At 42.0% G+C, this 24,991-nt stretch overlaps 2 protein-coding genes across 2 annotated transcripts; both read left to right on the top strand.

The window, feature by feature from the left end:
* Window positions 1–2,972, top strand: LOC105923591 (HLA class II histocompatibility antigen, DR alpha chain). Its single transcript, XM_012859573.3, has 4 exons — window positions 1–111; window positions 203–451; window positions 2,322–2,606; window positions 2,701–2,972. Exons 1-4 carry the CDS (start codon window positions 54–56, stop codon window positions 2,826–2,828), a joined length of 720 nt encoding a protein of 239 aa, XP_012715027.2. The 5' UTR covers window positions 1–53; the 3' UTR covers window positions 2,829–2,972.
* A 1,633-nt stretch (window positions 2,973–4,605) lies between these two features.
* LOC110367958 (rano class II histocompatibility antigen, A beta chain) lies at window positions 4,606–23,598 on the top strand. The gene is made up of 6 exons (XM_036131133.1): window positions 4,606–4,727; window positions 4,979–5,251; window positions 15,332–15,548; window positions 15,637–15,704; window positions 15,805–15,918; window positions 23,227–23,598. The coding sequence occupies exons 1-6, from the start codon at window positions 4,673–4,675 to the stop codon at window positions 23,250–23,252; spliced, it is 753 nt and encodes a 250-aa protein (XP_035987026.1). The 5' UTR covers window positions 4,606–4,672; the 3' UTR covers window positions 23,253–23,598.
* Window positions 23,599–24,991: the final 1,393 nt, after the last annotated feature.

Below are 24,991 nucleotides of genomic sequence, written 5' to 3'. Positions count from 1 at the left end.
GCGTTGGGTCCAGCAGCTGCAGGACTTTCCCTCAGTGAGGCTCCGAGTCTCTGATGATGAAGATGAGGCTGCTGCTCTTCCTCTGCGGGGTCCTCCGGGTCTCTGCTCAAGGTGAGTTTGACCCGGTTCTGTCTGTTCTACTGGACCTCAGTAGGTTCTCAGATGTTCCTCAGCAGGTTCTCAGCTGTCTCTGTGTTCACAGTTCTCCATGAGGACCTTCATATCCTTGGCTGTTCAGACTCTGATGGAGAGGACATGTATACTCTGGATGGAGAAGAGTTGTGGGTCGCTGACTTCAAGCAGGAGAAAGGAGTTTATCCTCAGCCTCCTTTCATTGATCCTATCACCTACGTGGAAGGAACTTATGACACAGCTGTGGCTAATCAACAGGTCTGCAGAATAAACCTGGGTAACAGTCGTAAAGCCATGAAGGAAATTCCTCTGGAAAAAGGTAAATAGAAACTTTCTGTTGTTTAAATCTGTAGAACCAGAACAAAGTTCTTTTCTCTGAATCAGGAACTACGTTTGGTTACAATAACTTTTATTTACTCCTGCAGCTTTCACCTAAAATGAGCTTTAATCATTTAAATGTTTATTAGCAGCTTTACTCAACATCAACCATCAGGTTAGTTTAAGTTCATTTAGAACCATTATTTACAGCTTTCTATTGATATAATCTGTAAAGGAGAATAAATATTAAAATATTCTGCCAGTCAGGCTGTTTTCATGTAAATATTTTAAAATAATGGACATGTATCAGTTATTAATGAACATGGTGAGGTCCATACTGTCACTTCAGTACCGGTACTGGTCTCCATCCACTGACACCGGTACCAGGTCCAGATGTTCTAGCAGCAGCGGTTCTGATCCAAACCACTGGAGGAAACCTGAATCAGCAGAACCTGGCTTTGAAACAGTTTCTGTTTATATTAATGCTGCTGACTTTCAGCTGGTATTTAATCTAGTTTTATATTAATTTCAGTTTTCATAATCAATCAAAATCAGATTTTTTAAACTACATGGTTTGAGTTAATTTCTTTTGTTTGTGTCAGTCGTTTATCAGTTATTGCATTCCAGTACAAACCAGAATGTTTTATGAATTTTACAGAGAATAGAGTTTAATTAAACCAGAGTATTAAATCCTGAATGATGGAATAAATGTGGTGTTGATAATAATTATGAATACAGATGTTTTTCCTCAGTTGTTGTGGATCAACAGCTGCGAAACAAAGAAGTTGATTAAAAGTTATTTTAAGGACAGGTTGGCAGCCTTACTGCTGGATCATTAAAAGGTCTCATAAAGCTTCATGTTCCTGTGTTCACATTGTGATCATTGAGAACCTGTTCTAGGTTCTCCATCACCTGGGTCCTGACAGGGTCACCTGGTTCTGGTTCTGGTCTCCAGTGGATCAGAGCGTAGCGGTCAGTGACTCTAGATTCTCAGTCAGAACAGGACCATTAGTGCTGCAGGAGAAGACAGCTGGACCTCCTGGTTCTGGAAGGTGTTCCCTCTGATCCAAACAGGTTCTTCAGTTCTGATCATTGATGGACGTAACAAAGATTAGAAGTTATAGTCAGAACACATTAATGGTTCCTGAGTCGATATTTAGTCAAGATTCATAGATTCTCTATGGTCACTGTGTGTCACTGTGGTGATAATCTTTTCAGGAGACTCCAGCTTAGAGTAAACATGACAACAGGTAATAAACTATGTGTGCAGGGTTTTTCACATAAGATTGTGAAAATATAAAAAAGTTAATAAAAAGGTTTGTGTCAGATTCTGAGGGCTTTGATATCAGTTCCTTTATGACTGATAGTTATATGAAATAGTCCATCCTTCATGAGTCACAGATAAATAATCACATAATAAGCAGCTTATGTGCAGTGATATGTGGCTATAATTATAGAAATTAAATGTGCAAATAGGGACCAACAGTAAAGTGATCGTAACATCTGATGGACTTTAAGACATTTAACAGTAGATGGGTGGTCCTCAGCAGGTGTCCATCTCTCTGCTGAGGACCTGCAGCGATAATAAATGTAGGACCACCGTCTCCCAGCAGGGGGCGACAGCCTTCACAGCTCCTGGAAAGAAGCTGTTCCTGAGTTTTGGATTTGATGTTTCTGCAGTGTTGGAGGTCTTGTTCCTACAGAGAACTTCAGGTGGTCCTGATGTTCTGGTTCTGCTTGTTGTTCCTTCAGACTAACCTCAGGACAGGTTCTGACGATTGAAGAACTCCAGCAGAACCGTCTGCTGAACCCAGCAGCATCTCACCATGTTCCTACCATCATGCTGACAGCTCTACCTGGTTTCTCCTCAGATCCTCCATCCACCCCCATGATCTACACCAGAGACGAGGTGGAGCTGGGAGAGAAGAACATCCTGGTCTGTCATGTCTCTGGGTTCTATCCTGCTCCTGTCAACGTCTCCTGGACCAAGAACGGCCAGAAGGTGACTGAAGGAACCAGCATCAACGTTCCCTTCCCCAACAAGGACAGCACCTTCACCCAGATCTCCAGACTGGACTTCATCCCTCAGCTGGGAGACATCTACAGCTGCTCTGTGGACCATCTAGCTCTGACAGAACCACTCACCAGGATCTGGGGTGAGGAACCTTTATCTAGCAGATCCCAAACTGAGCAGAGAGTCTCCTTCTGGACTCAGATGTAGGACCTCATGTCTCTGTCTTCTGTCTCCAGATGTGGAGGTCCACATGTCCCAGCCCAGTGTTGGACCTGCAGTCTTCTGTGGACTGGGTCTGACCATCGGACTCCTGGGCGTGGCTGTTGGTACCTTCTTCCTGATCAAAGGAAACGAGTGCAGCTGATTGGCTGATGCTCATTGGCTGCTGCTGATTGGCTGAGGGTTACTGGCTGCAGCTGATTGGCTGATTGGCTGATGATGTCATGATGAATCAGCTCAGGTGTTAATGATGTTTTAGAGCCTCTTCAATAAAACTTTATCCACAGGTGTCTCTAATAAACGAGTGTTTCCTCTGTTCTCCTAAACTAAGCAGGTCTGTCTGGTTTTCACACTGAAACATTAATATATGTAACTTTAGGAAATCACCTGTTATCTCCAGCCAGGTTAACTGTTTAACTCTAGAAGGAACCAGAACCTCACTCTCAGGTTCTGAGCTCGGTCTACTTTATGTAATTTTTTTCATTCTTTCTCTGTTTTCTGATCAATAAAATCATGTTTATCAGAAACTGACTGGTCCGTCTCTTCATCTGGTTCTGTGTTCTGACCCAAAGCCCATAATAATGACAACATAATAAATATAGCAACACCACTGTAGTTTTTCCATATTTTCTGCTGTTTGCAGCAATAAACTTTAGTGTTTTATCAGGATTTATGGGACAGAACAAGCTTAGGAATAATGAAACATGATTCATGCTTTTAAACAATAAAACCTAAATGCAGCACATCTTTATTTTCAGGACAGTTTAATGGAATTATAAAGCCTTGGTTCTAAACGTCTTAATTCATGGTCCAGTTAAAGCATAATTAATCTCCAGAATCATCAGATGATGTCATCATCCAGACAGGACCATCAGAGATTAAAAGGCATCCAGGTAACGGGTCAGGAAGTTCTGATTACACCTGGAAAGCCCAGAGACTGGGCACAGTAGTTGGGCACACATGGGCACACATGAACACAGTAGAGGGTTTGATTCCAGTCACACGCTGATGTCCCCTAACCCACCAGCACCAGATGTGGGTTGAGCTTCTTAAACCAGAACTGCAGCAGGACCACAGTTAGTGTTAAAGGCAGACTAGATGTTTCTGCACCAGCTAATGGTTCTAACCCTAACCCTACTTTCAGACCTTCTGGACATCCAGGAGGTCCAGACAGGAAACATCACAGGAAGAACTCCACCCTGATCTAGCATGGTTCTCCTACTGGAGATATTATTTTCAGGAGCTTTATGCTGAAATATTTGATTTACAGAAGTCCATCCTGAATCTGTTTGTGATTTTTCTATTAATTTGTATTAATCTTTCATTTTTGTTTTTACTCTTTAAAATTCATTATTTGCAAAACCTTACAATATTGTCTGCCTGATTATCTTATCCTCACAAACTGGATAAATGACCAGTTGCTCAGCACATGGGTCACCTTTATTTAATCATTTACTGCATCTGCAGACCTTCATCCTGCTCTATGGTAATTAGTCTCTTTTAGGACAGGCAGGACCAGTGGACGCCCATCAGGAGGTCCTCATCCATAACATCGTTATCTGATCATCTCCTCTGTTCCAGGAGTTTATGTCCACATATTTGTTCTCCAGCAGAGACAGAAACCTTAAAATGGTTCTCCAAATGAACCTCTCTTCTCTAAGACCCATTTAACTGCTTTAAATCATCATAAAACGTCTAAATCACACAGACCCCTGATGTAATAACTAATAACATTTATGACAGTTTAATATTGTTCCTCTATCACCACTCAGATAGATGAAGGTTAACGTGTTTCTCTGTTCTGCAGTAAAGTGTAGGAGAGCTGCTCTCAGTCAGATTCTTCTACCTGGTAACTGCTGATGCAGCAGCAGCAGCAGCAGGGGGCGGTTCTATAGTTCTACTGTTCTACTAGTTCTCTGGTTCTCTGGTTCTTCCAGCAGCTCCCAGTCAGAACCACTCAGTTCCTCTGCAGGACGCTGACAGAGAGACATGGCTTCATCGCTGCTCTGCTGCTGCCTCCTCTTCCTCACCCTCTACTCTGCAGGTAGGAACCGATAATAAATGATTCATTTATAGTCAGGAACCTCCTGCCACTGATTGGTGACAGCTTGAAGTTCATAGTTCATTAAGCTCTGCTGCAGATACCATTAATTAAAGTGTCATTAAAACATTTAAATCAGTAAAATAATCATTGATTAATTAATGATTAAATTAGTAAAACTATAATCATTAATCAGGAAAAGAATCTTTAAGGTCTGAGCTGTACTGATGTTCTGGTTCTGTTCTGTTCCTCAGATGGGTTTAGAGAATATATTGTGGATCGTTGTGTGTTTAACTCCTCTGAGCTGAACGACATCGAGTACATCAGATCAGAATTTTACAACAAGTTGGAGTACGCCAGGTTCAGCAGCAGTTTGGGGAAGTTTGTTGGATACACTGAGTGGGGAGTGAAGACTGCAGACTACTGGAACAGTCAGACTTCATATCTTCAACAGATGAAAGCTCAGAGGGAGACCTACTGCCTGAACAACGTTGGTATCTGGTACCAGAATCCTCTGACTAAATCAGGTGAGTGTTTGTGTTGAATCTCCTCCTGATGTTTTCAGACCAGCTCTGACTGCACATCAGCTGATTTAAAATAACAAGATGAACATTTTCTGCTTCAGACCTTTAATTAATTTTGTATCAATGTAATAAACCTCCAACTTCAGCTTTATATCCACCTTAAGGTCAACATATTCTGCTTTCTTCATATTATTATCTACTGGCCTCTGGTTTAACAGTAATCTGCCTGGCAACAGATGATGCTGTAGTCATGTGATCACAAGCCACCCCCCCCCCCCAACCTTAATCAGATTTAAATGAAAAATGTCATAATTTAACTGTTCATTTCTAATGATTATAAATAACATTTGGCTTGGATTGTTTTTTGTTTTTTTGAGTCATAAAATTAAAAAGCTTCACATGTGAAACAAGTCCTAATCACCAGTTAATATTGTTAAAATATAATAACTTGCAAGGGAGAAATCTATAAAACCTTTAAGATCTGAAATAAAACTGTTTTATTTGAAGTCATTTTGTAAACTTAGATTAAATAAAAACAGTCAAACATATTTTTATATTGAAATTATTGTGATTTACATTAAAAAAATTCACATTGAAATTAAAGTGTGAGTAAATAAATTGAAATCCAGAGGAAAATATATGGTAGGGATTACATTTATGTCTTTATGGATGCATCTTGTTGAGAAAGATAAAACAAATATGCAGGTATTACTAAATATAACCATTAAGGTTCAGACTGAGGACCCAAGATATAATCAGACACCACAGGAAACTTTTAAAAGATTTATTCTGCAGACTCTGCAGATAACTCTGGATCAGGGTAACCAGAGAAAACAGAACCTCTGGAGAGGAGACAACAGGTTAGTGGCTGAGAATGAGGGTTTTAGGAGCTCACACTTAAAAGTATTTACCTTTCTCTGAATCCAGGAAGTGTTTATGATCCTGAAACTTAGATTCACTTAGGGTGACGTCTCACTGGTTTGGCAGACTTAATACAGATCTGTCCTCTGAGGGGACTCTGCCAGTGGGTTAAACAGGGAATGACCTGGATGACTGAGAATCTTCACCAGCTTAGGTTAAAACAGGGGAATGGCTGGGGACGGTGATCCAGGGGCAAAAATGCAGCAAACAGGGACCAGGGCACAGAAACAGGGTCGGGATCAAAAACAGAAGCTGCCATCAGGAGGAGGCCAAGCAGAGCAACGCAGGAGGCAAAAACAGGAACAGATCAGGTCAACAGGCAGAGAGAAAAGGCTGGATGCTAGCTAACTGTGGTTTTCAGACAATCTGGAGCTGTCAACTACTTCTTCTCTATTATGGTGAATTACAAGCACCTTTAAGGTGCATACCGCCACCTACTGTACATGAGTGTGTAGTAGCGTTACTTCACATCTATTAGATTCTATTTTTTAATTTTGTATTCTGAACATAAATAAATACAGCTTTCCTTAATCGATAAATATCCTTTATATTTCCTTCATTTCCCAATAATCCTTTAAGACTCCATTCTTGGCCTGTCCTTTAAACTATTATTCTTAATTTCCCCCTTTCAGGTTCATATGTGTTACAGTTCATCAATACGTGTTCTACATTTTCTTTCTCTCCACTTTCTTCACATTTATCATTATTTTAACTCCCTATTAAATATAAATTGTCATTAAAATAGGTATGACCTACTCTTAATCTGATCATTATTATTTCTTCCCTTTGGTTTCTCTCATTAATGTGCTGGTGAAGATTCTCAGTCATCAGGTCATGGTCAATCCAAAACAAGTAAAAAAACAAAGCAACTGGACTTGTTTTCCGTAGTTGAAGACGTTTCTCTTCCTCTCCAGGAAGCTTTCTCAATTCAAAAAGTCTGGAGTAATGATGAGTACCAAGCTTTATACCATTACCAAACAAAGGCCTGTAATGGCTTAGATAACATGCAGATTGAACAGAAACAGGTCCACCCCTTAGTAATGGGCGGTCGTTGAAGCCGTTAAGCCAGCAGATTCAGCAGAAACTGGTCCACTCCTCTATAACGAGGAGTCGTTAGGGTCGTTATTGGCTTGGCTTAAAGGAACAATGTTTAATCACCTGAATGAGGGTGAGAGTTAAGGTGATGATTGGCTGGAATTAATCCTATAGCTGTGTTGTAAGTTATTGAGAGTTGGAACCTAAGGCCTCCTCCTCTGTTTAAGGTTGGTCTTTCTCTCTTGACGTAGATGGCTTCCTTCACACCCCTTTCAAACCATCTGTCTTCTTTGTCCAAAATGTGGACATTTTGGTCCTCACAGAGTGTCCTTTGTCCTTCAGGTGTAGGTGGACAGCAGAGTCTTGACCTGAGGAGGTAGCTCTCCTGTGTTGAGCCATGCGTCTGTGGAGAGGTTGTTTGGGTTCTCCAATATAAAGATCAGAACATTCCTCACTGACTGAACTGCAGACACCACTCCGCTCATCTTAGGTTTGGGGGTTTTGTCCTTGGGATGCACCAGCCTCTGTCTGAGGGTCCTGTTTGGTTTGAAATGTACTGGGATTTTATGTTTGGAGAAAATCCTCTTGAGTTTTTCAGAGACTCCAGCAACATCTGGGATGACGATGTTTTTGCGTTTATTCTTCTCACCATTATGTTCTGCAGCGGGTCTTTTGGATTTTCTTGCTGATTTGACAAAAGCCCAGTTAGGGTAGCCACAGGTTTGGAGGGCGTCTCTGATGTGTTTCTGTTCCTTGTGCTTCCCTTCTGTTTTAGTAGGACATGCTCGGCCCGGTGTTGTAAGGTTCTGATGACGGAAAGTTTGTGCTCCAGTGGGTGGTGTGAGTCAAAAAGAAGATATTGGTCTGTGTGTGTGGGTTTCCTATATACTTCAATGTTGAGGTTTCATCTCCTTCCATGTTCACCAAACAGTGGAGAAAAGGTAGCTTGTTGTCATTGGCATCCTGTCAGGGGTCCGTTCTTTGTACGTTGCTTAAAACATCCGAGATCAAATGAGACATCCAAGATGATTTCATCCGGCTAATCATGATCCGGCTAATTGGGTTCTTCTAACACACCTGTTGTTTATGATTAGTATGGCTGGATTGAGTTATCTGAGATAACTGCGCATTTTTGCGTTTGTTAAAAAGGGGAAATGTATCGATAGTAGAAACAATGATCAGCAGCGCTGCTATTGGCTGTTCAGCATGGTGTTACGACCCCCTGTTGGTCTAGGGGAGTGGGGTCATAAACATATAGGCAAAAACTGGTAAGTTCTTATAAAATGATAATTTATTTGGTAACAAGAGTTTCAGGCAATACACAAACAAAAAGAAGGGTGGATGAGGGTGCTGTGAAAATAACAAACCAAGTTAAATAAAAGAGATCCTCAAAAGGAGGATTGTGCCTAACTCTACATTTAAACAGAGGCGATTCTTACTAAAAAACACAGAGAGCACAGCACCCACTACACCTAATGAGACTAACATAGGAAAACTCAGTGTGGCAGTCAGTGAGAACTCTGGCCCTAATTCCACCCTCTTCCTAGCCTCAAGTTAAAAAAGGCACATCAACCAAACACAACAAAAGACACTGGCACAGGCTACTAAACACAAACCAAAATGGATAACCATAAACTTAAACGAGCCACTCCACTAAGCACAAATGCATAAGCTAACTAACAATTTCTTATTCACACGAGGCACACAAGTCAACTGGCTGTGACAAGCTGCCTCAATCAACGGGTTGGCTCTCCTTATGAGCAGGAGGTGATTGTAGGTGGTGACGAGCCATTGGTTGAGGTGGAACCGAGGGAACCAATGGATGGGACTGAGGTCAGCACCCCAGAAACCAGGAAGTGGGCGGGTCTTTTCACAGGGACAAGCAGCCTACTTAGTAGAAATGAGAAAGAAAAAGGGGGAAACACAAATGTGACGGCAACAGCCGTGACAATGGCCAAAGAACGGCCACAGTTTTTCTCCCAATGAGAACAAGAGCTTTTAATGGAAGGTTATGCTGAATTTGGGTCATTAATTAAAACGACAGGGGATTTACACAGTGGTCACAAAAAGTTAATGGAATATTACAAGCAACAGTGAATTAAAGAGTTTTAAACAACTGCAAGATAACTATAACCTGGAAAAATGTGATTTCTTTAGATAACTTTAGCTAAGATACCATTACAATAAAAATATAAAATTTTTGGAGGAGGATGAGACAGTTATACTTAAAATCTTATTAGATTCCAGCAACAGAAGACCTCCCAAAAAAAACAATATCCAAACTATACTCATGTCTACAAACAGAGAGAAAATGTAATACAACATATTTTAAGGTTAAATGGGAAAAAGAATCTAAAATAACAATAACTGATGATGTTTGGTTAAATATTTGTAATTCTGTGATCCACATGTCAAGTTCTGACCCATGGAGGGAATTTTGCATGGTGCGTTTTTTGTTACACCTAACATTAAAAGTAAAAATAACGACACTGAGAAGGCAAAATGTTGGAGGAACTGTGGGAATGTGTCTGCAGAACATTTTCATGTCTTCTGGGAATGTACTAAGATCTTACTGGTCAAGAGTGATAAATGAAATCCATAATAAATGGACTTAAATTTATGTTGTGATTTTACTACGGTTTTCCTGGGTAGTTTAGCCCAAGAGCTGAGGAAGTCGGATAGATATCTCCTATTAATATTAATAGCAGGTTCACAGAAAGCTAGAACTCACAGCTGGCTTGATGCAGAACCACCATCATGTTCAGACTGGAAGGACATAATTGAGGAAATTCACACAATGCATGACTTTTTCATTAAGACTTATAAATACAATAAATACTGGAAAAAATGGAACATTCATCGGAACTTGACACCGAATGTATAAGTAATGTAATTACTTTTTTCCATTTTTTGGATTATTATGCAACTGCTCCTGTCAAACTAGTTGCTCTGTAATTTTTGTTCGAGGGGGGTCCAATTGTTCAATGTATGTATGTATGTGTATTTCCATCCATCCATCCTCTCCCTCTTATCCGGGGTCGGGTGGCGGGGGTAGCAGCTTCAGTAGGGAGGCCCAGACGTCCCTCTCCCCAGCCACTTGGTCCAGCTCCTCAGGAGGAATCCCAAGGCGTTCCCAGCAGGGAGACATAGTCCCTCCAGCGTGTCCTGGGTCTTCCCCTGGGTCTCCTCCCGGTGGGACGTGCCCGGAACACCTCTCCAGGGAGGCGTCCAGGAGGCATCCTGACCAGATGCCCGAGCCACCTCAACTGGCTCCTCTGGACGTGGAGGAGCAGCGGCTCTACTCTGAGTCCTCCCCGGATGACTGAGCTCCTCACCCTATCTCTAAGGGAGAGCTCAGACACACTACGGAGAAAACTCATTTCAGCCGCTTGGATCCGGGATCTCGTTCTTTCGGTCACGACCCAAAGCTCGTGACCATAGATGAGGGTAGGAACGTAGATCGACCGGTAAATCGAGAGCTTGGCCTTTTGGCTCAGCTCTCTCTTCACCACAACGGATCGGTACAGCGCCCGCTTCACAGCAGACGCTGCACCAATCCGCCTGTCCATCTCCCGCTCCATCCTCCCCTCATTCGTGAACAAGACCCCAAGATACTTGAACTCCTCCACTAGGGGCAGCACATCCTCCCCAACCCGGAGAAGGCACTCTACCCTTTTCCGGTTCAAGACCATGGTCTTGGATTTGGAGGCACTGATTTTCATCCTGACGCTTCGCACTCGGCTGCGAACCGCTCCAGTGAGAGCTGTAGATCACGCCCTGATGAAGCCAATAGGACCACGTCATCCGCGAATAGCAGAGACACAATCCTAAGGCCACCAAAGCGGATCCCCTCAACACCTTGGCTGCGCCTAGAAATTCTGTCCATAAAAGTTATGAACAGAATCGGTGACAAAGGGCAACCTTGGCGGAGTCCAACTCTCACCGGAAACGAGTCCGACTTACTGCCGGCAATGCGGACCAGACTCTGACACCGGTCGTACAGAGACCTGACAGCCCTTATTAAAGGGTCCGGTACTCCATACTCCCGGAGTATCCAGGATCCCTCGGGGGACACGGTCGAATGCCTTCTCCAGATCCACAAAGCACATGTAGACTGGTTGGGCAAACTCCCATGCCCCCTCCAGGATCCTGCTGAGGGTGTAGAGCTGATCCAGTGTTCCACGGCCAGGACCAAAACCACACTGCTCTTCCTGAATCCCAGATTCGACTATCCGACGGACCCTCCTTTCCAGAACCCCTGAATAGACCTTACCAGGGAGGCTTAAGAGTGTGATTCCTCTGTAGTTGGAACACACCCTCCGGTCCCCCTTTTTAAATAGGGGGACCACCACCCCAGTCTGCCAATCCAGGGGAACTGCCCCCGATGTCCACGCAATGCTGCAGAGCCGCGTTAACCAACACAGCCCCACAACATCCAGAGCCTTAAGGTACTCAGGGCGAATCTCATCCACCCCCGGGGCCTTGCCACCGAGGAGCTTTTTAACAACCTCGGCAACCTCAGCACCAGAGATGGGAGAACCCGACCCAGAGTCATCAGGCTCTGCTTCCTCAATGGAAGACGTGCTGGTGGGGTATTTCTAAAACTACTAAAATGACAAAAATAAAGTATAAAAAAAACACAGGGAACACATTAAAGTCTGCTAAAGCCAGGAGAGAGGTCCTGGCAAAAAGTAGCAGACAAATTAATGCGTAAATACTGTCCATGGTAGATGTTTCTATCACTTTCTACAGTATGAATTTTTGCATTTTAATAATCTCATATTTACTTTGTTCTTTTATATCAGAGCCTCCACGGGACCCACTAGAACATGGGGACAAGTAAAAGTGAAATACAAGAATATTCTACAAAATGGTAGCCTTTAATTATTATACTGCATTTTAAAAAGGCACTTTTCCTCTTTTAAAGCCACTGTTAAATGATGTTTGTCTGTTTATAACAGCCACCAAGAAAAATCTCTCTACAATTACACTGTCGCGCTGCGCTAAAGGATCCTGTCTATTGCGCAATACGCGATTAATTCATAAAACTCTAAAATTATTCTTGCACCTTCCACAACAGGTTGCTGTCGTAAAAATGGACATGGCTACGACAGACTTCCCCATCTCCTCCGCTTATAAAGCCGTGATCTAATCTTGTTTACATGAAATAAGCCTGCTCTCGAGCAGGTTTAAGCTGGCGCACATGTTGCTATGACAACAAGTCCAGGATGAGTTTCTAAGAACCAAACGATCCAAGATCATGCCAAATCGCCAACAATGAAATCCTGCTAACTGAGTTAGCAACGTACGAAAAACGGAGCCCGGGTAAACTTGATGTTGTTGTCCACTGAGTTGATGTGTCTTGTGGAAGCTTCCACTTCTTTTAACTGGATTTTCACAAAGGTGTCGTCCACATATCTAAACCAGAGGCTTGGTGGTGTTCCTCTGAAGGTTCCCAAAGCTCTCTTTTCCATTTCTTCCATGTAAAGATTGGCTACAATAGGTGACACTGGAGATCCCATGGCACAACCATGCTTCTGTCTGTAAAAATGATCGCTGAACTTAAAGTAATCAGAGCTCTGATATATGATGGAGCTTGATTATTAAGGGCTTTATACGTTAGAAGAAGAATTTTAAATTCTATTCTTGATTTAACAGGAAGCCAATGAAGGGAAGCTAAAATTGGAGAAATATGATCCCTCTTGTTGATTTTCATCAGAACTCTTGCTGCAGCATTTTGGATCAGCTGAAGGCTTTGAACTGCATTTTGTGGACTTCCTGATAGTAAAGAATTACAATAGTCCAGCCTTGAAGTAACAAATGCATGGACTAGTTTTTCAGCATCACTCCTGGACAGAATGTTTCTAATTTTGGCGATATTCCGGAGGTGAAAAAAGGAAACTCTGGAAACCTGTTTAATATGGGATTTAAATGACATGTCTTGGTCAAAAACAACACCAAGATTTTTTACTTTATTACCAGAGGCCAGGTTAATGCCATCCAGATTAAGTGATTGGTTAAGAAGTTTATTTTTTGAAGACTCTGGCCCAAAGATTACAACTTCTGTCTTGTCAGAATTTAGATGCAGGAAATTTAAAGTCATCCAGCTTTTGATGTCATCAAGACATGACTGCAGTCGAAGTAACTGGTTGGATTCATCAGGATTTATGGATAAATATAGCTGAGTATCATCAGCATAACAGTGGAAATTAATCCCATGCTGTCTGATAATTTTGCCTATCGGAAGCATATATATAGTAAAGAGAATTGGTCCAAGGACTGAACCCTGTGGTACTCCACAGGTGACCCTAGAGTTTGAGGAAGATTTATTATTAACATGGACAAACTGGAATCTGTCTGACAGATAAGATTTAAACCAGCCTAATGCTTTCCCCTTAATCCCTACAGTATGTTCAAGTCTTTGTAGGAGAATATTGTGATCAACTGTATCAAACGCAGCACTGAGATCTAACAGGACAAGTATAGACACAAGTCCATTATCTGAGGCCATGAGAATATCATTAGTGACCTTCACCAGAGCTGTTTCAGTGCTATGATGAACTCTGAAGCCTGACTGAAACTCCTTAAGTAGGTAAGAAATGTACCCAGAGACAAATATCCCAAAGTAAAACAGGCTGCACTTAAGCTGATGTCAATGTTTGCAGCAACGTATGGCTGTTAATGTCAGGATGCAGCTTATTGGCTGCATGCTGAGCCTCTCTCCCTCTCTCTTGTTCCTGCGCAGCCTGATCGGTCTCACCTGGCAGGCTGCAATTAACTCACAACTGCTTCCACCTGTTTCCACCGCTTTATAAGACTCACCTCTTTCTGTTCCCGTCGCCGGTCCATAGCGTTCACTCCCGCTCAGCTCTCTGCCAGAATTCTTGTCAGCTCCGTTTTGTTATCGTCAGCCTGAGGACTCCGTTCAAACTGGTTTTGTTACAGTCAGCCCATAGACTTTCCGTCAGTTGTTCTCTCCTGTGCTCGGCTCAGACGATCAGCTCTCCTGTGCACAGCTATGATGTCCAGCTCTCCTCTGCACGGCGCTGACGTTTCTGCCCTCCACTGCACGCCTCCGATGTTCTGGTCTCAAGTCCTCGGCTCCAGAGTTCCTCCCGGTCAGTCTCTCCACACGCCTCCTGCCGGTCAGCTTCTACACCCTTCACCTCCGTCCGTTAAAAGACTCTGGTCTCATCCATCTTCCACACTATTCAAATAAACTCACTCATAAGAACTGACTCTGTGTGTGCGTGCTGTGTCCGGGTTCATCCCAGAAAAATATATCATGACATTTAATAGATTTGTACTACTCTTCTGTGTATGAATTAGACTTTTATCAGTGAACTGATTGAGAAGTTCAAGTATGTAATTATTAGAATTGACATTAAACATTCAGTAACCTCCGTTATGGGACCTCTTTTGTTGAGTTTTTATATAAAGTTGTACCAGACAGTGACTGGATAAAGGTGCTGATGAGATAATAACAATAAATAACAACAACAACAGTTATATCAACAATAATAAAAATAACAATAATAATACCAGTAACAATAGTAACAATAAAAATAATATTTTATTGGAAAGAACTCAGGGAAGCTGTACAGATGCAACGGGTCTGGGTTTAGTCTGGAACCGGTTTAGACTGTTGATGGTGAGGATCTCTGAGGGCAGAGGTCCAGAGAGGGCGAGAGTTCTGTACATGAAGTGGGAAGTTCTGCAGGTCAGATCCAAGCCCTGGTGTCCTGTCAGTGAGGGTTTATCCTTTAAACCGAAGGAGGACTATACAGCATACGAACAATCCAACAAAATAAGCCCCAGAACCAGCAGCAAGGCCAATAACTCAGAACCCATTACTTGGGTATTGACCTTGATGTCCCATGGAAGTACTAAAAACCTTGGGTAATGAAGAAGCATAGCTTTATGTGTTAAGTGAAGCAGAAAATACCAACATAAGCACCTGGGTTATAGCACATTTAACCACATAATTAAACATTTTTCTATGATAAAGTTTCTTTAGTACAATGGTAGAACCTCCTTCTTATGTAGCCATAGACATTAAAAACCCTTCAAATATACCTTCCATCCGTCCAGATTCTGTCATTAATTAGTAAAATGGTTGTGTTCCAGTGGAGCCCTCCGTCAGAATCCACTCTGAGGCGCCCTCTGGTGGTGGCGGTCAGAACGGCATGCTGGTCTGTGGCGTCTACAGCTTCTACCCCAAAACCATCAAAGTGACGTGGCTCAGAGATGGACAGGAGGTCACCTCTGATGTCACCACCACCGAGGAGCTGCCAGATGGCGACTGGTACTACCAGGTCCACTCCACCCTGGAGTACACGCCCAGGTAGGTCCTGGTTCTGGTACCAGACACAGGTTCTGATCCAGGTTCTGATCCAGGTTCCACTCAGAGCTGTGGGTTCTTGTCTCTGCAGGTCTGGAGAGAAGATCTCCTGCATGGTGGAACACGCCAGCCTGAAGGAACCTCTGATCACCCACTGGAGTAAATACCTGCATGTCTGACTCACCTGTCTCTGTCTCACCTGTCCCTGTCTCCCCTGTGTGTCTCACCTGTCTCACCTGTCTCCCCTGTGTGTCCTCAGATCCGTCCATGTCTGAGGCAGAGAGGAACCAGCTGGCCATCGGAGCTTCAGGACTGATCCTGGGTCTGGTTCTGTCTCTGGCCGGGTTCATCTACTACAAGAGGAAGGCCAGAGGTCAGAACCCTTTAGAACCAGTTTAACCAAGTGAACATCAGGACAAAGCCTGTCATTTTACAAGATCTGACTTATTTTATGTTTCTGCAACATTTCTAAACCATCATTTATCTAGAAAAGTCTGATTACCAGAGGTGTGGAGTCATGTAACTCAGAATCTAATGACTTAGGACTTGATGAGACCATAAAAGACTTTTGACTTCACTTGGAGTCGAGCAGCTTCAGTTGAAGAGAGTCGACACCTGACACCAAACTAGGGCTGAATGATTTCGGAAAATAATCTAATTGGGATTTTTTATCCTAATATTGGGATTTAATGTGATTATTTTTTCAGTTTAATTCATCATGTCTTTTTAAACATATACAAACATCAAATCAATCTGGTTCCTCGTGTTCAGATCAGGTGCTAAAAGAGCCGCTGCGTCTCAACTCGGAGCAGAAATGATCGCGTTCTAACTACGATTTATTTCAGCCAAAATTGCTATGTGATTTTAAATTTTCTCCGCATGAACCACAAGCAACAAAATGGCCTCTAGATAAAGATGTTTGTAGACAAGAACTTTTAATGTTTTTATCAATCAGAATATTATTCAAGAGAACAGCTTTTAATTGAGTTGGACATCAATCCTTGTTGAACATAAAGTGTAACCAACAAACCGGACTATGTATTAAACTGATTGACCAGAACTTAATGCTTTGTATGATTATATAAACTCTAAAACAAGTAATAAAGTTAGATTATTTCACTGCTGCAGCTCACTTTCCTTCCATTTGGAGGCAAACCCACTTTAAACATTTTACTGACACCTAAAAGATGCGTCTGGTTCACTAATTGTTACATAGACAAAAATTGTAGACCTTTGCAATTTGGAAATGACTTTTTTTAAATAGTGATTATATTGCAAATGAGGTTAATTGTGCAGCCCTACACCAAACAGAAAGTATGTTTCAACAGAACCGGGCCAGGTGCCTAATCCAGTCAGCATCTGCCAATATTTCCTGCTGTTGGTGCTGCAGCATGCACGCTGCCCTACTGTGCTGTTCTAATGCAGGTTCTAGCCCAGAACCTGTTCCCTACATTTCCTCTGCCGGTAACAGATAGACTCCAGTAGTGCCAGGTTGGTCCCCTCATCCAACGCCTTCAGGGACGTCTGCTCACAGTTGAAGTAAAAACATTATTCTAGCAATGTAAGGGACCGAGCCGAAAAAGCAGAGAAGCACAGGGAAATCTTTGAGAAAAATAGTAACAAAATTTATTTACCACACGAACATACTTTTTCTCCTTCCTTCTCTTAAACTGACACACAAGGGAAACATATATACACTGGTTGATCAGACCATTTTGACACAAGAGGGGAACATAAAATACATTTACCTAAACAAAACTACAACAAAAGACCAAACTAATCAGTACAGTACTAAAATCAGCAACCTATGAGGAAGAGGACTTAAATAATTAAACTTGCCAAATTTAATTACAAAAGACAAAACCACATAGAAAAACCTAAACATTTCCAACACCCCTTCTAAAACTAAGTGGAAGAGTCCAACTAAGCCTCCTTGTCATGGGGATCTTTTGCAGCTGGGGACTCCTTTCCTCTACTGGCCACACCCACATGACAGCCTCCCAGGAACTGGCAACTCAGATGAAAAGTATATTAGTTTAAAGTAAACCAAAAACACAAGAAATGACAAAATGAGTCAACTAAATGTGTGCACCCAAATAGTTAACCAATGTCAAATCAAAGTGAAAAAGTGACATGTGTTAAAGTAAAATATGACATTGAAATGAAATCATTACCAAATCATTTGTTGTGTGGTTGCACATGCGGCCATCACAAGCAACAACTCTGCTGCTATGCAGCATAACATTGTGCCTAAATCCAATCATTTTTATTTGATTTTATTTGCATGGTGGGACTGTGACCTAATGGTTCACATTCTTGCCTCACAGCAAGAAGGTTCCGTGTTCGAGTCCTGGACTCAGCAAGGACTTGAAAGGTCTGTGTGAGATATTTATGTTCTGAGTCTGCATAGGGCGCTCCGGGTTTCCCTACCACTGCAGACATGCTGGTCACATCATCTCAACGCAGTTTCCAAAGTCAGCTTCCATCAGATCCTCCAGGTTGGTGAGAAAGTTTCCTCTCTAAGGAAACCCAGCAGGTTGCATCAAGTCTCTCCAAGCAGCATTCACTCCTCCTGAAAGAGCGTAGAGCCACAGTGGACAGTCGTCTGCATTGTTGATGGCTTTGCAGCAATCCCTCATACTGAGCATGCATGAAGCCACAGTGGAGAGGAAAACTCCCCTTTAACAGGGAGGAGAACCTCCAGCAGAACCAGAACCAGGCTCAGTGTGAACGCTCATCTGCCTCCACCCACTGGGGCTTAGAGAAGACAGAGCAGAGACACAGAAAGCACAGAAGCTCACATTGACCCAGGAGTACTTTCTATGTTAGAGAAGACAGAGCAGAGACACAGAAAGCACAGAAGCTCACATTGACCCAGGAGTACTTTCTATGTTAGAGAAGACAGAGCAGATACACAGAAAGCACAGAAGCTCACATTGACCCAGGAGTACTTTCTATGTTAGAGAAGACAGAGCAGAGACACAGAAAGCTCAGAAGCTCACATTGACCCAGGAGTACTTTCTATGGTAGAGAAGACAGAGCAGAGACACAGAAAGCACAGAAGCTCTCATTGACCCAGGAGTACTTTCTATGTTAGAGAAGACAGAGCAGAGACACAGAAAGCACAGAAACTCACATTGACCCAGGAGTACTTTCTATGTTAGAGAAGACAGAGCAGAGACACAGAAAGCACAGAAGCTCACATTGACCCAGGAGTACTTTCTATGAAGAGGAAAAATGAAAGAGAACAAATAGAGGATTGTAAACAATTGTTTTCTGTGAAACTTTGTGACCAATCCTAGTCCAAGCTGGATTTTATAACGGCTCTGATGTGTGCTTCCATCTTAAGACCAGCATCCATCTCAACCCCTAAATTAGTAATAACCGGCTTAACATACTGGGCCAAAGAGCCAAGACTAGTCAAGGAATCAGCAGTGGATCTGCCAAAGATCACTACCTCTGTCTTGTCTTCATTTAGTTTCAAAAAATTTAGGGCCACCCAGGCCTTCACATCTTCCAGACATAAAAACAGAGACTAAAGAGAGGTGGAGTCTACATTCTTTAGCAGTAAATATATCTGTGTGTCATCTGCATAGCAATGAAAAGCAATCCCATATTTTCTAAAAATAGAGCCGAGAGGAAGAAGGTACAATAAGAAAAGAAGTGGGCCTAGAACTGAGCCCTGTGGGACACCAAACGACAGGGAAGCAGAGGGGGACCTATGGGCATCAAGACAGACACAAAAAGTACGCTCAGCCAAATAAGATTTAAACCAATCCAGAGCTATGTGACCGATGCCCACCCACTGTTCCAAACGGGAAAGTAAAATGTCATGATCAACTGTATCAAAAGCAGCTGATAAATCCAACAGCACCAAAACAACAAAGTCACCAGAATCAGTTGCTAAAAGTAATTAAAAAAAAGTAATTAAGTCATTAAAAACTTTTAAAGAGCTGACTCTGTGCTATGAAATGGTTTAAAACCAGACTGAAAAACCTCTAATATATTATGTTCATTAAGATAAGCCTGTAGCTGATTACAGACCTCTCAAGAATTTTAGAAACAAAAGGCAATTTAGAGATAGGTCGATAATTTGCCAGAACAGTAGGATCCAAAATTGGTTTCTTAAGTAGAGGCTGGAGAACTGCATGTTTCAAAGTTTTAGAAACAACACCTGAGGACAAGCTACTATTTACAACAGCAAGGACAGAAGGACCTATAGTAGAAAAAACGTCTTTAAATAATTGGGGCGGAATAACATCATCTGGAGAACCAGTTGGCCTTAAGTGACTAACCACCTCCTGCAATGATTGCAAGTTCACACATTCAAAGCTGTGGAAAACAGCAGAACAAGGCACCACAACTGAAGGATCATAAGCAGAGGGGATGATCTGGGCCCTAATAGAAGCGACTTTCTCATCAAAAAAGTGTAAAAAGTTTTCACATACAGCAGGTGAGATCTCCATAAAGCCACTATTGGAATCATTCAGAACAGAGTTAATAATTTTAAATAAGGTAGCAGGATTATGACTATTTGATATGATCAAACCTGACAGGTACTTTCTTTGGCTGCCTTTTACAATTCTTTGATAACGGCGCCAACATTCCTTTAATATTTGGAGGGACACCTGTAATTTGTCTTTTCTTCATTTGCGTTCTGCTCTGCGACAGTCTCTCCTGGCAGCCCGAGTGGCCTCATTTAACCAGGGTTCACGCTTGGATTTTGGAAATCTAACTTTTAGAGGTGCCACCAAATCCAAGGCTGCTTTACTGGTAGACTAAAACCAGTTGCTGAGTTCCTCAGTGTTATTTCCCACAGCCTCTGGGATAGTACAGTACAGTAAAAGCAAAAGAAAACTGACCAGCAGTAGTAGGGTTAAAAACACAACGAGTTTTAGCTTTTGCACAGGACAGCGTTATCTCAAATAAAACAGGCATATGGTCTGAAAAGAATGAGTCACCAATTTCTAAATTAAAAACTGGTAGACCATAAGATAAAACCAAATCAAGAGTGTGAACATGCTCATGAGTAGCACCAGTCACAGACTGTTCAAAATTAAAAGAATCAATAACATTAAGAAATGACTGAGCCATAGGTGAAGCCGGACAACAGACATGAATATTAAAATCACCAACAATGAGAAATCGGTCATATTTTGGCATGATATCAGCCAAGAAATCAGAAAAGTCATTCATAAAGTTTTTGTTATACTTTGGTGGCCGATAGACTGCGGCACACAACACAGTGTGAGAGCTGCCAAGTTCAAATAGACTAAACTCAAAGCTACTATACGAAGGTTGAGGCAACTGCTTATAAGTAAAACAACTTTTAAAAACAGTCACTATTCCTCCATCAGAGCCTGACATCCTTGGAGAATTAAAATATCTGCAGTTCTGCAGGACAAGTTCATTAAAAATGGTGGAGTCACCCAAACCACTTGTCCATGATTCTGTTATAAATAAAACATCTAATCCTTGAGAGGAAATGAAATCCCTAATTACAAAAGTTTTATTGGCCAGCGACCTGGCATTTATCAAACTGATCCTGGCAGAAATCATCCAGGACTCCCAGCAGAGAGGGCGCAGGTAGCTAGGATTGACCCTGCGTCTACAGGGCAAAGAAGCGCAGAGACCACGGGGCTGGAATACTCCATCCTGGCTTCCACTGACAGGTACCAGACAGGAATCCACAGGATCCAATACGCTGAATGGGCAGGAAAGGTGACGCACCAGCACCCAATACCTGGATGAGGCAGAGAAACTGCCGTAGAGCAGCCTTTAATTAAACTTCAAGTAGTGCAGTCTGTCTAAAAAGCTCCATAACTCTGAAAGCTTTTCTCCAACAATGCTCTGAACTTATAGATCAGCCCTTTTACATTAGCCCTCAGCAGCCCACCCAGTGTTTTCACCTGAGGGATTTCTCTTTACTTTTACTGGGAAAAGTCACAACTGCAGGGGTAGGGCATTTTTAAAAAGCCTTGGCCTGTGTTCATTGACCTTAATTAATCACTAAACGTTGTTTTCAGATGTTTTTAGGGAGAAAGTCCACCTCCAGACTTACTCTGTAGTCGGTCCATCAGGATTAGGAGCCAGTTTTTACTCTGCTCTGACTGGTCAGGAGCAGCAGATATGCTGACAGGTGAACCTGCCCAGGTAGACTGCAGTGTTACGGCTGCTGCTGTGTTATTACTCAGCCAGACAGTCTGAGCTTTCCTCTGACTGGAACATGTTCATTACAGCTGAAAGGTCACTATAAAGGGTTTACTAAATTAGTGGGTATATCAGCATATAAGTTAATTATAAACTTTTGTCACAGCTGATATTTTAGTACTAATGATCAAACGGAGGCCTTTAATTTTCCTTGTGCACAGAACACATACATCTCCCTACTAGACTTTCCATCTAAACCTAAACTGGTGGACTGTATATATATATATATATATATATATATATATATATATAAATGAATAAATAAAATTGCATTAGTGGTTGGCGAACATCAGCCAAAAACAAGTGGAATACAACTTCATTGGTTTAAAGGACCACTGAGGCCATGTAAACGGCACTGATTATCCTTATTTTGTTATTTTAAGTTTTATAAATTCTAAGCACTTTTTGTCAGTGTGTCCACTCCAGTAACAGTAATATTTGTTTTCATGGCAATACCTCCAAAAGTCGTTTCAATAAATACAGCTATGTATAAATTCAGTTTCTTTCAGTTATGTATCAATTGAAGACTCTATCCAGATCATACACAGCCAGTCAGCCTCTGGTAATGGATGTATTATTTCTAACAGTGTTCAGTGAAAATATCACAATGCATCGCAATACATCGCAATAATTCAAGTATCGTGATGAATCGTGATAGAATCGGATCGTGACTTCTTTGGCAATACCCACCCCTACTTAGCAGTGTGATGAACCTCAGCTTCAGTTGTTGTTTCCTGCGTCTCTAAATCCTGATTAGACGTTTGTTTGTCTCATCCACTTCCAAAAGCCGACTCTGTCAAGTAAATTCACCAAAAGTTGCCGTCTTCGCCTGACTCTCCGCAAACAACGAAGTATCCCAATAATAACCAAGCATAACTTGCTGAATGTTACGGGCACCGCCATTTTTATTTGCTTGATTCCCTCCTTTAGTCCTTCGAGAGCAGTAGTACCGCAGATCGTCACTAGGAGGCGATGAAACCAAGGAACCGTGCTAGCTTGATGTGTAAACGGTCGTCAGAACCAAACTTGGTCTGAACTAGGCATGGATCGGTTTAACAAGGGTAGTGGAAATGGGGTAATAGAGTCTGGTCTTACATTGTTTTCCTGTTGGCTGATTTCACAACACTGCAGTCTGGAATAAATCTAGATGAGGAGCTTTTTGGTACCATCTGGGTGACGATACAGGAAGTTTAATAAAATGACCTAAGTGCCTGCTGTGAGTCTCTTTTATGATGATATATCATAAGGACTCCATTATCAGGCACGCAAAAAACAGGCCTAAAGTCATTTTACTGTTCAACAGGTTCTAGTTTTACTTCTGAAGCTACAATGAATGTCTCCATTCTTCTGGGAGCTGATGTTGCTGGATTGAGAATTTTCATACCTTCTCTGATTTGTGTAATATAACACTCGAGACCACCAATGCTGTCTTGAGTCAGTGTTTAATGTCCTTTTCCCTTTTCCTCCTCAGGACGTATTCTGGTTCCCACTAACTGAGAAGAGATGCAGGTTCTGGTTCTGTCAGATGCATCAGCTGCTTCTTCAGCCTGCTTCCTGTTTCCAGCTGGTGGAACATCTCTGGTGGAACTGGACCATCATCACCCTGATCCAGATCCTCTCAGAGTGGCCCAGTGGTGCTGGGGGTTATTCTGTGATGGTCCTGGATCAGGTGGGGTTGTGACACATCAGCTGTTTGTTTTAGTGAAATCTGTCCCTGTAGACCAAAGCCTCTATAACTTTGCTCTTCAATCACATTTATCCATCATTCCCACTTTGACTTCTGATCAACCTTTATGAAATTTAACAAGAAGTTACTAAGACCTAAATAAACTTTTAGAAAATCTCTCGTCGTTTGATTTATTAACTAAATTACTCTTATAGAGCTGATCACGCATGAATCATACCAGGTTTACACAGGAATTGTAGAATAAATCAAATACAGAAGTGAATTTCTCCATTGTGAGATGAATAATGTATCAATTATTATTATTATTATTATTATTATTATTATTATTATTATTTTCTGCGACAGACTGGCGACCTGTCCAGGTGAACCCCTGTAACGGTTTGGGTTGTGTGGAAGGGTGGAGAGGAGGCACAGGCTCGTTGAGACGTTCAGAAACTCACGACCACATTGGTACTGGAAATTCCACAATGCTGTCCTTTAATGAATTCTCTTCACCAACCTTACAAAGCCCGGTTGAACGGCTGCTATTTTATCAAACATGACATGAGCAGAGTTCCAACAACCTAAAACGTCACCAAATAAAATAGGGTGCTAACATGACCGCCTCCGTTTTGTATATATATCTCCCGCGCTCTCTACAGAGAAAAACAGTGGCGCATACATATGATGTCACTAGTGAGACTGTAGTAACTTAAAGAGATATATACAATTACGGTTGTTACATATTCCCCCCTGGTCAAAAAAAGGCTGCCCACAGCCGAACACAGCAAAGGTACAGTCGATACTAAACGACCCTCCATACATGGATAAGCAGTCAAAAGTAAACAGGGAATACACAGCACCATATTGAAAAACCGGCATACATGACAGTTTCCAACAAAGGGAAATTACTGGAAAACGAAAATAAACTTAGGGCATTATAAGTGAAATTCCCTTTTTTTTTTTTTTTTTGTTTTTTTTTTTTTTTTTTTTTTTTGTTTTGTAGAAACCCAGAACAATTACCAAAATATGTGAGAAACATTTAAACATGACCCACACAAAACTTAAACAACGGTCATAACACCAACGAACACAAAGAACATAAAATGCAAATGAGGTCACTTCAGGTCAAACCTGGAGGTATGAAATGGGTTGGTCCACCTATTGACTGACCAGTCAGCGGTGACCCTCGGAACACGTCTTGGTCTAAAGTTATAAGAAACACCAACAGCACACCCATTGTTAGCAGGGGGTGAACTGTTAACAGCTTTCTCCGAAGCAACTTCAGTGCTTTGAACAGAGTCCTGCTCCAACAAGGGGGGAACAGGGTCAACGTCAAAGTCAGTGTCATCTGAGACATCGTCAGAAACAACAGCAGCGTCGACAGCATCACAGTCATGCTCTGGGTCCATAAGAGCAGGGGGCAAGCTGCTGTCTGGTAAACTGGAATCCAAATCATGAGAAGTCTTTCGCTTCAAGTGTTTGTCAGGTGAAGTTGTTGCCCAGGTGTAGAACGGTTGAAGGTTTGCAACATGAAATACTCCGGCTTTTTCTCCCGTGTCCGCTTTGG

This window comes from Fundulus heteroclitus, unplaced genomic scaffold (assembly GCF_011125445.2).
Source record: "Fundulus heteroclitus isolate FHET01 unplaced genomic scaffold, MU-UCD_Fhet_4.1 scaffold_41, whole genome shotgun sequence".
NCBI classification, from domain to species: Eukaryota; Metazoa; Chordata; class Actinopteri; order Cyprinodontiformes; family Fundulidae; genus Fundulus; species Fundulus heteroclitus.
The sequence above is the reverse complement of the archived record's forward strand: the minus strand, read 5'-3'. Positions and strand labels throughout refer to the sequence as shown.